Source organism: Hippoglossus hippoglossus, chromosome 3, assembly GCF_009819705.1.
Source record: "Hippoglossus hippoglossus isolate fHipHip1 chromosome 3, fHipHip1.pri, whole genome shotgun sequence".
Classification (NCBI taxonomy): Eukaryota; Metazoa; Chordata; class Actinopteri; order Pleuronectiformes; family Pleuronectidae; genus Hippoglossus; species Hippoglossus hippoglossus.
In genome coordinates, this window is record NC_047153.1 from 25,195,273 (window position 1) to 25,207,470 (window position 12,198).

General features: G+C 39.7%; 1 protein-coding gene across 6 annotated transcripts in view; it reads right to left on the bottom strand.

Annotated features, from left to right (window-relative positions):
* ntrk3b (neurotrophic tyrosine kinase, receptor, type 3b) overlaps positions 1–12,198 on the bottom strand; it is a 167,786-nt gene that overhangs the window by 82,061 nt on the left and 73,527 nt on the right. For all 6 annotated transcript variants that reach the window (XM_034571640.1, XM_034571629.1, XM_034571651.1 and 3 more), the window contains exons 5-7: positions 6,982–7,136; positions 6,478–6,620; positions 4,801–4,942 (exon numbers count right to left, since the gene is read on the bottom strand). In XM_034571640.1, coding sequence (XP_034427531.1) covers positions 4,801–4,942; positions 6,478–6,620; positions 6,982–7,136 — 440 coding nt within the window. The remainder of the gene's footprint in view (positions 1–4,800; positions 4,943–6,477; positions 6,621–6,981; positions 7,137–12,198) is intronic.

Genomic DNA, 12,198 nt, shown 5'->3' on the forward strand with positions numbered 1-12,198 from the left:
CCACCTACACACACACACACACACACACACACACACACACACACACACACACACACACACACACACACACACACACACACACACACACACACACACACACACACACACAGCCACCCTCATTAAAGCCTGCAATTTCCAGCATGTGTAAGCCATCCTTTTTATATAACTCGATATCTAGAGTTGTATGTGTGTGGTTATGTGGTCATTCAGATACCTCTGCAGCTGTCCCAATGAATCCCCACCTGTAGTCTCCTTCAGTGCGCTACTCAACAGTGCATGTTTCTTAATTAGAATTTTAACCAAGAGGTGGAGTTGGGCTTTTTGTTTAGTCATTTATTAATTAAATATAATTAATGATCACGTCTGTTCATTATCTGGTTCCAACCAATCTGATAGATGAAGAGATGTAGGCCTGTATATTTATACATCCTGAAATATATTACTGAATATGTAAAATATTTGACCCTTCGGTGATACAAGAGAAAATATTAGTGAAAATATCAGCTTAAGCCACGAGGTGTTATCCTCTGGGAACTATTAATGTACACACAAAGTTCAATGTCAATTTATTTAATAGTTGTGGAGATATTTTAGTTTGGATCAAGATTGTGGACTTCCCCTCTGCTTGCCTTTGTCTTCCTGTATGGCGGTTCAGATCTGGTATTAAAAACGTTGTTACCTCCACCACAGAGGTTATGTTTTCATGGTGATTGTTTATCCATTTCTTAGTTAGCAGGACCACGCAAAAATAACTGGACTTATAACCAGAAAAACTAAGAATCCATAACATTTTGCAGTAGATCTGGATCAGGGGCATATTCCATTTTTTCAACATTTTATTTCTTTCAAAGAATTCATGGATGATGATGATGATGTTTTTCGGGGCCTGATATTGTGTGTGAAATTTGGTGCAGATTCAAATAAAAAATAGATGTAGTGAATTTAAATGTAGTTTAGTGGAGGTATTTGCTTTATTGAGTGTCATTATATTTCACTATGTGGTTGTAACAGTGATAAACTGTGATGGTTTGAGTTAAAATTATGAAATAAATGTAGCTGTCAGTTACAGCACTGGTCATTACGTGTGTAACAACTAGCGCTTATGTTTTCAAAGCAAATAATCGTCCACTGAGGACATGAATAATCTATTTATCGGTGAAGCTGTCATTTCATAAATTGCTTCGGTGATATTGTTCCTGCCAGACAATAGTGACAATAAAGTCATTCAACTGAACTAAAGGCTAAGGCATGTGGATGTGTGAACATGTTGGTGTGGGGGTGTGTGCAGGAAGAAAGCGAAAAGGCAGACATAAGAGCGGAGGAGGGGGGAGGAGGGAGGAGGGAGGAGGACGTGAGGGTGGTTATAGCCGTAGAGCCTATAAAGACAGAGAAGGAGAAAAAAGAGAGAAACACAAAATTCTCTTGTTGATGGACAGTTAAGGACCGATCCATTTTCCCCTCAGCAAAGCTGTCAGCCCAGTCTCACTCAATACAATACAAGTCATTACACTGCTCCATACTGGTCTATAACAACATGGTGTCCTTGTGGCGCTCATACAGATGACAAGCTTTGATAACTACATGCCTTTGATCAGTGACAACACTGAATACAAGGCCAGTTGTGCAATGTTATCAAGTGGTAACATTGGTGGCATATTTCAAATGCCATGTTCAAGAGATAAAACATCATGGCTGGCAGTGGGAGGGGAGGCTAAGCATTTCATGGGACACGTATTCCCTCCGGGCTGAACCAAATCGTGATTAAGATTTTAACCTGCACGAAGCGTAAGTTATATTCAGGGTCCCAGGGGGGATAATTTCCTTATTAATTAGTTATAATTAGAGTTAATTCCTTGTTCTACCCCTGAAGCTACCTAGGGAACAGAACTACTAACCCAGGTGTTAGCTTGTGCCATGTTCTTCACAGAGAGCTACACCTTGCTTGTCCAACAGTAAAATATATGGTAACATATGAATCTACGTTGCTGTAGAGCTGCTATTGTTCCACACTGCAGCAGAACAATGGGCCTGCAGAATTTGCATCGTGGCTAATTACAGTTTCTCTAAAAAAGGGAACTCATCTTTGAATGCAGGGAACGTTACTTGACGGCTGGTAATTTCGCTGTCAATCAGATGACTCCCTAATCAGAGCAGCAGTTTAAGCTATTTTATGACATTTCCAGAGACAATAGGCTGCACAGGGGAGGAAATGTAATTACCATCAGAGCATGTGGTGAAAAATTAATAAGTCAATTTGCAGCACCAGCAGAGAGTGTCAACAGAAAAAAAGAAATGCCTGGAGATGTACATTGATAGTGTCCGTGTGGAGGAAGCCCTGAAGCCTAGATGTTGCAAAGTCTATCAGTCATTCTGGCATGGTCCTTAGCAGCTCTGCTCCTGTTTGAGTCGGTGACAAATCTCCTCCGTCCTGTGGCAGGATGAATCGCAAACAGCCACAATAGATTGTGCCTCACGACAGCAAGCTTCCTAAAAAGAGAATAATGTCTGCCACCTTTGATAAATATTGGCTTTGAATGCAATGTGTCCCATATCTGCCTATTGCCAATCCACAGGGTGAACTTACATAAGAGCTTATATACGGCATGTAATATAATTCATGGCGTGGATATTTAGAGAAATGCTGATGGTTATGAAATCATTGCTTTATCATTGTTGAGGGATTTATGTTTTTGCCTTCTCTCTTTTTGCTCCAATCAAGGCCACACTTTCCTGTGGGCTGCAGGGTATATTCTTGTTAATTGGCTACATCAATTTCACTTGGTTTGTAACTGTGCAACACATCATTGCATTCTAAATGTACCTGCATGATTTGTCTCTTCTGCCTGATAAAGGAGATTTTTTTCCTGTTGTAAATTATTCTCTTACGCTGTCAGTGTCTTTAATACGAGATATATTTCAGTCCATTAAAGCTGCTGTGAAAGTCATCTCATGCAAAAGACAATCGCAGAGTCTTCTTGGCTCCAAGCGTTCATAATGAAACCTCCCCATCTCAAAGTTAGTGTATTTTATCCAGAACTTTTTTCTTTGATTATTTTTCCTTTCTGTCTGCCTGCATGTGTCCAGTTAAAGACATAGTGCCAAGCCTGGGCCGAATTGAAACATGTATTGAAACATTAGGTCATCGTTTTTAGTATGGAATTATTTATTTTTCATGTTAAAATATATATATTTATCAAATGAAAAATAATAATTGATCATCTTTGATAAAACGTTTAATTTACGATGTAGATATTTATTTTTTTGGAATAACATCCAAAGAGCCTTACGTGAAATGGTTCTAAAGACAAATCTGCATTCCCATAACAAAAAGGGAAATGGAAAGCAAAAGAAGAGAAAGTGTCAGAATATCACCCACGTTTTTACAAAGACATGCAGGTGTTGTTCTGGATTGGTGGAGAGGAATTACTCAATATCTTCACAGAAAATGATGTGTGTAAAATTCACTCCTCTTTTAGCCAATATTGAATCAATCCAGACAAACACTTAGTGAGCTATTCATACTAAATACGAGATCATTTGTTCCTGCCTCTGTCTGGCAACAACAGATGAGGCTTCAGGCTCAGCAGCCCCGCCTCCCAATCCCCCAATGAACCTACCCTATACTCCCAACTGAAGAAGCAGGTGAGCAGCAGTTGAATGAATGTCAATTGGGGTAATTGGCTTGGGTCCGAGGGAATTTCTGTTTTATTAACATCAAAATGGAAAAAAATTATTGAGTCCTTGTCAATAATAGGAATTAAAATACTGTAGTTCATTACTTGTATAGTTTACAACTAATTATTTTCTAGATGGTGTATTAAAAAAACCTTGATTGTAACATTTTGTTCATGTCATTTCATAGATGATAACTTATTTGAATTGAAGAGGCTTATGGATATTTAAACTATATTTATTTAAGGTAATTTATTTATATTCAGACAGTTTCCTATTCAAGAACCATTAAAATTACAAATACAATTGTAAAAGATATACTATATATTGTCTTGCAACAAATAATGAATTCACTGTATTTACAATTTGCGTACATTTGCATGCATGTCTTTTCAGTGTTGGCATGCTCTGTGGTGGTCGGGTGGTCGGGCCTAATGGAACTTCTTTACATGGGGCCAAAAATCCCAGTTGGGACCGCTGGTGCATGGTAACCAATCATGTTATGACTCATACGAATCATGCTATTGGACTACTGTATTTATAAAGTAGCACAATTCAAAATCCTGAATAATTCTGACCAGGCACATCACAGACTACTTTCATTGTGAGCATGTTGGCATGTTGAATTTAGCGTTTTGCTGAAAGCACTGTGCCTACATACAGCCTCTCAGAGCCTGTGGGCTGCTGCAGAACCCTGGTGCTAAAGGGAGCAGTTCAAATATACAAATTTTATATTGTACATTGTTGTCCAGAAAACTATGAGTCTTTTGTGATTGTTGTCCTGATGATATTAAACCTTATAAGATAAACATAAATAGCTTTGCAATTAAGATTTACTAAACAAATCAGTGTGAATAAGCAAATGTTTTATGTGAACATATTCACCCTCACATAACACGAACTCTGAATGTGAAAGCAGAGTTTTTTTCATAATTTATAACTTTAAGGAAAAGAGTGCACAAGGTGGAAGAAAGCAGGGATCAAGAAAAGCCTCTAGGATTAAAATGTTCGTCTCTGGCTGTGAGTTACTATGTCCACTAAAGGCCTGAACATAGTCCTCCCCTCACTTCTCAAGTGAATGAACACAACTTTCCTCAAAGATTTGATCACAGGAAAAATCCAACTCACACTGTACGTTGAGCTGGATGGAGGAGTTGGTCATCCCCACCACGTTCTCTGCGATGCAGGTCAGCTGGAAGTTGTTGTCGTCTCGGCTGATGTTGAACAGAGTCAGGTTGATGGAGTGGATGTTGGGCCAGTACACATTGGACTGTGGACAGAGGATGAGCAGACACAGAGAGATGTTTGGGTATGCCGATGATATACTGTGCAGCACATACACTTGTATTGCAGGGTTTAAATCTTTAATTACTTAATTAAAACTTTAGTGAATTATTTATTGGTTAGAATACAGAATACAGTGAGGGAGTACACACCATCAATTGGCATTAATTACTTCACAGATTTAGTCTGGTCTTTCTACTAATGACCAAGCATGTAAAGAGAGATAATTGATAAGTTTTATCACAAATGTACACCTTTCCACCTTCAGGAAGCCTTACATTTCCCTCTTTGCCTTTAGCTGGCCAGGTTCCCCAACACTCTTAGTCATCCCCATGAGCTACAATATCTGTCTACCGCAAAACATCGAGCCCGAGGCTGAGGTAACTTTCATCTCTATAGTCACAGCGAGCATTAAAGACACCGATGACAAATACAGCCACATGGCAATTTCAGAAACTGCTGTTCTCCTCTCAGCGCTGTTTATCTCTGCTGTTGTTATTGCTGTGACGTCCCTGGGGCCTGACTCTGGGGGGGAGATTAGAGGGTTAGCTAGCTCACTGTGGGTGCAACCCTTGCCTCTCACTCACACATAGACTGATGTAGTTTGAACAGTGGTAGGTCACCATGGTCATCTATACAGCCAAGTTGTTCTCAGCATGTGAATAAGTTATACAGCTTGATTGTTGATTTTCAGACCAAAGTTTGCATTTTTTAAACACATTAAAGCTTTTGGAAAAAAGGCACAGGGTCCAAACCAGCCTCAGCGCAGGTTAAAGTCGGACTAAATTCACAATTAGTGCAATCAGCAGTAAAGTGAAACTGTGATCTGAACACATTTTCAGACAAATGCGATAATTTTTTGTTTTAGTGTGAAGTAGCTAAAGAAATAAGAGAAAAAAAATCTCAAGAATTCTCTGTTATTTATGATCCAGATCACCAACAATATAGAGCCAATATACAGACAAAATACACTCACATTCACAACTACACTAAATTTAAATTGTCCAATTAACTGAAATATAAGTTCCTGACGAATAACAACCTTGAGAAAAAAGGCATTTAACTATAATAATCTGATGTGGATTTACCAAAGTAGCAGGGTCCTTTGTTGCTGTCACCTCCACCAAGGAGGTTATGTTTTCACCCCTCTCTGTGTATTTATTTGTTTGTATGTGGGAAGGATTTCCATGGAACATATGATTGGACATAGAGCTGGACCATGGGGCAAATCCAGGAATTTTCACTTTCTTTTACACTGTGAGAAAGGACTTTTTTTTTTTTCATTGATTTCCCAGGGAATAATACAGAGATCTTGATGGAATAAATGAAGCATATTTAGGGGCCTAATATCTATAAGTGTCTGCAGTTTGGTGCAGCTTGATTGAATTTAAGGGGACTGTTGGGCTTTAGTGGAGGTCTGCACTCTACTGATTGTTATTCTAGTTTTTTCAAGATGTTATGGCAAGGTTAAGTTCTGAGAATCTCTGAGCAACCAGGTGTTTGTGTGTGTGAGATTCTGACCAGGTGTGTGTTGATGGAGTTCAGGCCGCTGACAGTCCAGTCCACTTCAGGCAGCGGAGATCCAGATCCATTGCAGCTCACCGTCACATTGTCGCCCTCCATCACCAGCACACTGCTGTGGCTCACACTGATCTCTGGCAAGTCTGCAAACACACAGACACACACGCACAGACAAACACACATTAAATGTCACAGGGATGAGTCACCAACAGGAGATAATATTGCAGAGTCTACAGCCTCTGTCGGAATCAACACACAGCTTCTCAAACCAGATTCACCCTCTGAACCCTCTGTCACACCTCCTCCTCTTCCTCAACTCATCCCCCTTCTCTTCTCTTTTTCTACTTCACCTTTAACCCTCCCTTCTCCCTCCTGTGTTTCCCGTCTTCTTACCCCACCTGCTTCACCTTTCACTTTTTCCCGTCTCCTCACCCGCCCCACACCCTGTTGTTTTCGCTTCTTTTCCTCCCTTTAAAAGCAGATCAACCCCCCTCCCTCCCTTACCACAGTTGTGGATGTACATGCTGTGCAGTCGCATCTTTGAGGCTCCGTTCCTGCAGTACAGCTGCTGCGTGTGGAGCCCGGCCTCTCCTCTCTGCTGCCACAGCTGGATCCAGCGGATATCACAACCGCAGTCGAACACCACACCATCCAGACGCCTTTAAAAACAAAAGACAGAGTCAAAGAGTCAACAACAAAAGCAACAACAAGCAGACTGTCCAGTCACCTTAGGATACAAGCTGCAAAGGGGCACCGAACCATTATCTGGAGAACACACACATACAGCACAGGCAGTGACGTAACTACAGCAAAACGATACGTCTGTTTATGTCCTCAGCTACATAAACAACAAAAGCATAAAAAACAACAACAATATCAGTAAAAGAAAGAGCAGTCTACCGAACGCAACAACCATGATGACTGATGACTGAGGCAGCATACTGTCATTTTCTTCAGCAACACCAACAAATTGATTTGTCAAATTAAAATTGCACCTCTACAATACCTCTTTTACACTCAAATTATCGGCTATAGGCCTACACAGGTTTTTTTAAAGCAGGTAAACCCACTAAAAGAAAATAGTGATTGACTCCTTTCCAATTGCCAGTAGAGGATTTTGCCTTTCAGCATTTTCATCAAAGACCAGTAGAAAATCGGGCTAAACATAAGCACAGCTGCAGGATTTGTATAACGTTTTCACTGATTCAGTTGTATTACCCGGCCTATAATCGGATGTGTTATTGATGACTTGGAGTTCACTTCAGAAATTCCCTGTGACAAAGAGTCTTCAGAAGTTCAGATCTCTGCCATTGCTGTGAATTTTTGTAAAGAACCCCCCCCCCACCATTTTGGTCATGTTTCTGCCCAATATGACAGACATCAGCTTTTGATTGCATCATCTTTGAGTTTCAAATATAATACATGCAACTAAAAACAACAAGGATACTGCTACATAACCAAAACAAAGAATAATATCAGTTAGTTTTAGGTAAAAGCCTGGTTTATACAATCTGTGTAGGCAGGTAGAGTCTACACCTTAGCCCTTCACAAGAGGCCAACAACGTGATGAGCATTTACAGCTGTGCACTTGTATGTCTTTGTCGCTATTCAATACAACACCAAACACTAGTTGCAAGTAAGGTTACTATGCCACTGTATGTGTACTTCAAACAGCGGAGGCTGAAGCTAAGTAGATCAGGTTGGAGTTGACTGAAGCACGAGGGTCAGTTGCTTGTCGTTTCAATGAGAAACACTGGACTAGACATGCAACCAGGTCGACCAATCACAGCAGCTTTCATCACCGCAAAGTGTGGTTACATTTTTAGGGAGGTGCATGTCTTCTTTACGGTGTAAGATACATGGCCACACATATTTTATCCAGTTCTTTCTTCATCAAAAACAATTGTTGATCGATCTCCTAAAACCAAATATATACCCCATCAGAAATTCTGAATACATGCCATTTTATGGTTAATCATCCTTGAATGATTAAAATCAAACTTAATGACAGGAGCATCAGGAAAGAGTGATATATTCACAGGAAAAGATTTAATGCTACAATCTTTGGATGTAAAATGAACTTCAGCCAGCTGCTTCGTCAAAGCTGTGCACACACTTAATCTTCTTCATTAGCAGCAGAACCGGAGGAAACATCTGCTGCAGGAAAAGCAACAAACTGATAACACTCTCAACCCAAAACAGTCTTCACAATCATAATATAATTAACAATGTCAGTGATGAAAATCTTCAATCTAATGACAGTGACTGCTCACATTACTGCATGACAGTCTCCACAGATATGTGTCATCATATTTTATTCAAGTCAACAGACAAGAGGGAAAGAAATGAATGTCTGCATCGTGGCATTCAAATGTGAGGAGGTCGAAGGTCAAAGCAGTGTCCAGGCTATCAGTCCGCAGCTGTATTAGCAGCAGACTGGTATCATTAGGCTCCTCTGTGCATACATTTTATCCTTACACTAGTGTGCACCACACAATCACATTATTCAACATGGCGTGCCACCTCTGCATTTTGCATATGTCCAATTTGGAGGCTGTGATTGACCAATTTTGTCAAGATGAATGCCTGTCCAAATGTCCTTGACAGAGGTCAATAAGATATTGCAGAAAGTATGAATAATGTATGGGCTACGTCCACCATGCTGTATGAAGTAATGAGAATAGATTCCCGCAGGTAGATCTCACTTCTTATCAGGTGCTTCCTGATTCTGATACTGTTGTTAGAGCCGCATTCATTATGTGACCACTTATTCATCAAGCTAACAGACACACCATCCATTATCATCCAACTTATTTTTTCTTTAATTACAACCCTATTCATTTTATTCATGATTGGTAGCAATTCATTTATGAAGATGCAATGATGGAATACATTTTAACTTACATACCAATACTGAATACTGCATTATTCAGAATCTAACAATATATATATACAGTATATATATATATATATATATATAAATATATATCATAATTATATAGGCAATGTGTATGGTTAAAATTTAAACAATTTAATGTTTGGTTGACTGTTGAACTATATTTTGCATGCTTTTTTCAAATGAAGCATTTCTTAGTCTCTGTTTTACCTATAATTAGTTCCAGAGTTCATTTTTCACAAACCTGAAAAACACACCAATACGATTTTAGGTCCAATGAAGGTCCAATGATTAAATGATGAATCTCCTATAAATCTGTAAAATCTGTTACTGGTAAAAGTAGTATAATAAAACAGACATCATACTAACTAAGAACTGCCAACTCAATGTCACATGTCTTAATTTCCCATTAGGAAAACATATCCCATGATATATTATGATTTCTAAAAATACAAGAGGAGCTTTCTCCACAGACAGATAGCTCCCTGAATGCCTATGAGAAGAATTTAATTTAGCGCTAAGAAAGTCAAAGCACAAGGGATCAAAGCTCGGCAGAGCAGGGCAGCCTAGGCTTTTTTTCCATTTGTACTGTAATTATGGTAATTGTTAATAAAAACCTCAACCTCCATACATTACCCCATGTTGCTCTGGGCAGAGCTCATAGGTTCCAACGTGCTGCTGTATATAGATACTGAAAATAAGCTGGAAAAAGCAGGATAAGAAAGCTGCATCCCTGTGTGTTAACCACGTGCCAGGTCTGAACATCGCAGTGGCGATTTTAAAGTTTTACCATCTAAACGAGCAATAAGACAACAAAAGAAAATATAGCAAACTGACAGATGGAAGTTGATAAATGTGTGAAGGAGAGCAGATTAGACTTAGAAAAGAACAAAAGCAAACAGCGCTGTGACCCCAGATGGAGAGAGCTAACAGCATGATGTTTCCTTGAAGCTGGCTAACGATCCACCCCACTACTCCAGAGGAGAGGTAATGATCACCACCGGAGGCTGTTTTTCTGGGAAATGTACACACAGGTGCTTTGGCTGAGGAGACGCGGATCACAAGCAACGATAAGCTATATTCTGCATTGTTGCTTGTGTGCTTTGATCTCAGCTTGAATGCATTGCTTCCTCTCCTTATACTGTTGTCAGGAATTATTTTAGCCTTTCAAATCCCGTGTGCTTAATAAATTGCCTTATTTGGCTTTTTTTTCTCTCTACCACTGTTCCACTGATCTGTGTGACTGTAGGTTGTGTTTCCTGTGAGGCCAGGATTTATGGTAATTCAGCGGAAAAGAGGGGTTATTTTTTCTTCCTGCCTGTCACATCACTTATATGACAATCCAGCATATCCACATGTTAATGCATATTTAATAATAGAAAATGAAATTGAGGATCCACTGTATATCCTTGAATATTTGTCAACTGACTGCTTGCTAAACCCTCCACCAGACAGGGATTGTTCCTGTACCTATATTGTCAAAGCATGTTCGTCAAACTCCAAAATGATCTTCATTAAGAAACTGTATAGATGGAGTGAGCACTTTATATAATATTTAAAATATAGGGTAGGTTTATTTTTCTCACCTTCAAAGACTCAAAAACACAAGACAAATATGTGAGGAAGGGAGTGAATGGCATATTTATCAGATGTAACAATTACTGACGAGTATTTCATTAGCTATGATAAGATTATAATGTGAGTTACTTTGAATTAAAGTGCCTGTTCACGACTGGTGCATCCACTATGTGCCGAATGCCACTAATGTCTCTTTTACTATGTTCTGCCTTGTTCAAATTAAACATAAGTCATTATAATTATCTCCATGGCCCCGATACTAGCAGCATTAACATTATCTCTCTTCTCATCAAGAGGAACAGAACCAAGTGCTCCCGTGTTGCTTTGACCAAATGAGACAGCTGACCAAGATCAGGTCATTCCTTTCCTCTGTAGATTTATAAAAGGTCATCCATGGTTTCATCTCTTTTAGACCTAACCATTGCAATGCACTTGAACCTGGCATCGGTCCCGTTTGTATAAACCGCAGTTAATAAAGACGGCCTTTAACATGAACTAAGAAAAGTGACAATATAACTCCAATCCAACAGTGTGGCCAGTACTCTCATCATTGTTATCATGCAGAATAGAGATTATCCAGCTGTCATCTTATTAGATTGGCTTCCAGTGTCTTGAAGCAGCTGATTGACAGTCGGATATCTATTCATAGGCATTGGACTGAATGAGGTGACAAAGCAAGGAACATAAAGTGGTTGGTGCCTGCTGCACTGTTGCTCGTCCCTTGTCAGTAACATGAAATGATGCATACTGTTTACTGTACAGCAGGAGTTAGAGAGATAAGAGTTTCAAGATAAAATGGTGTAAATCAATCAGGGGAAATAAATGCAGAAAAAACGGAGAGTTGACTCAACCAATGTCAAATGTAATGCTCTTCTCTTCAGCAAGAGCTATTACAACAGAAGCATTTCCCCCTGATCCGGCTGAATTTGCAAACAGTTGCTTTTACCAAGCCGTACAAAGTGTGTATCATTGCTTCGCCACACTCCTGGTTGCTGCTGGACAGCCGCCATCATTGTCATGCTGTATCACGCTGTGAATAAATAAATCACTGTTTGTCCCATGATAGCTTTTCTGTAAGGTTGCAGCCACTTGGCCAGTTAGTGTCCCAGCAGGCTCTCTCACTGCCTGAGTGTCCCCCCCCCCCTTTAAACCTCTACCGCATAATTTGTCTGAGGAGCCAGACCTGACTTTGGCTTATCGACAACACCACCTGCACTGCAATCATGTAGAGGAGCAGGGGCACCAGA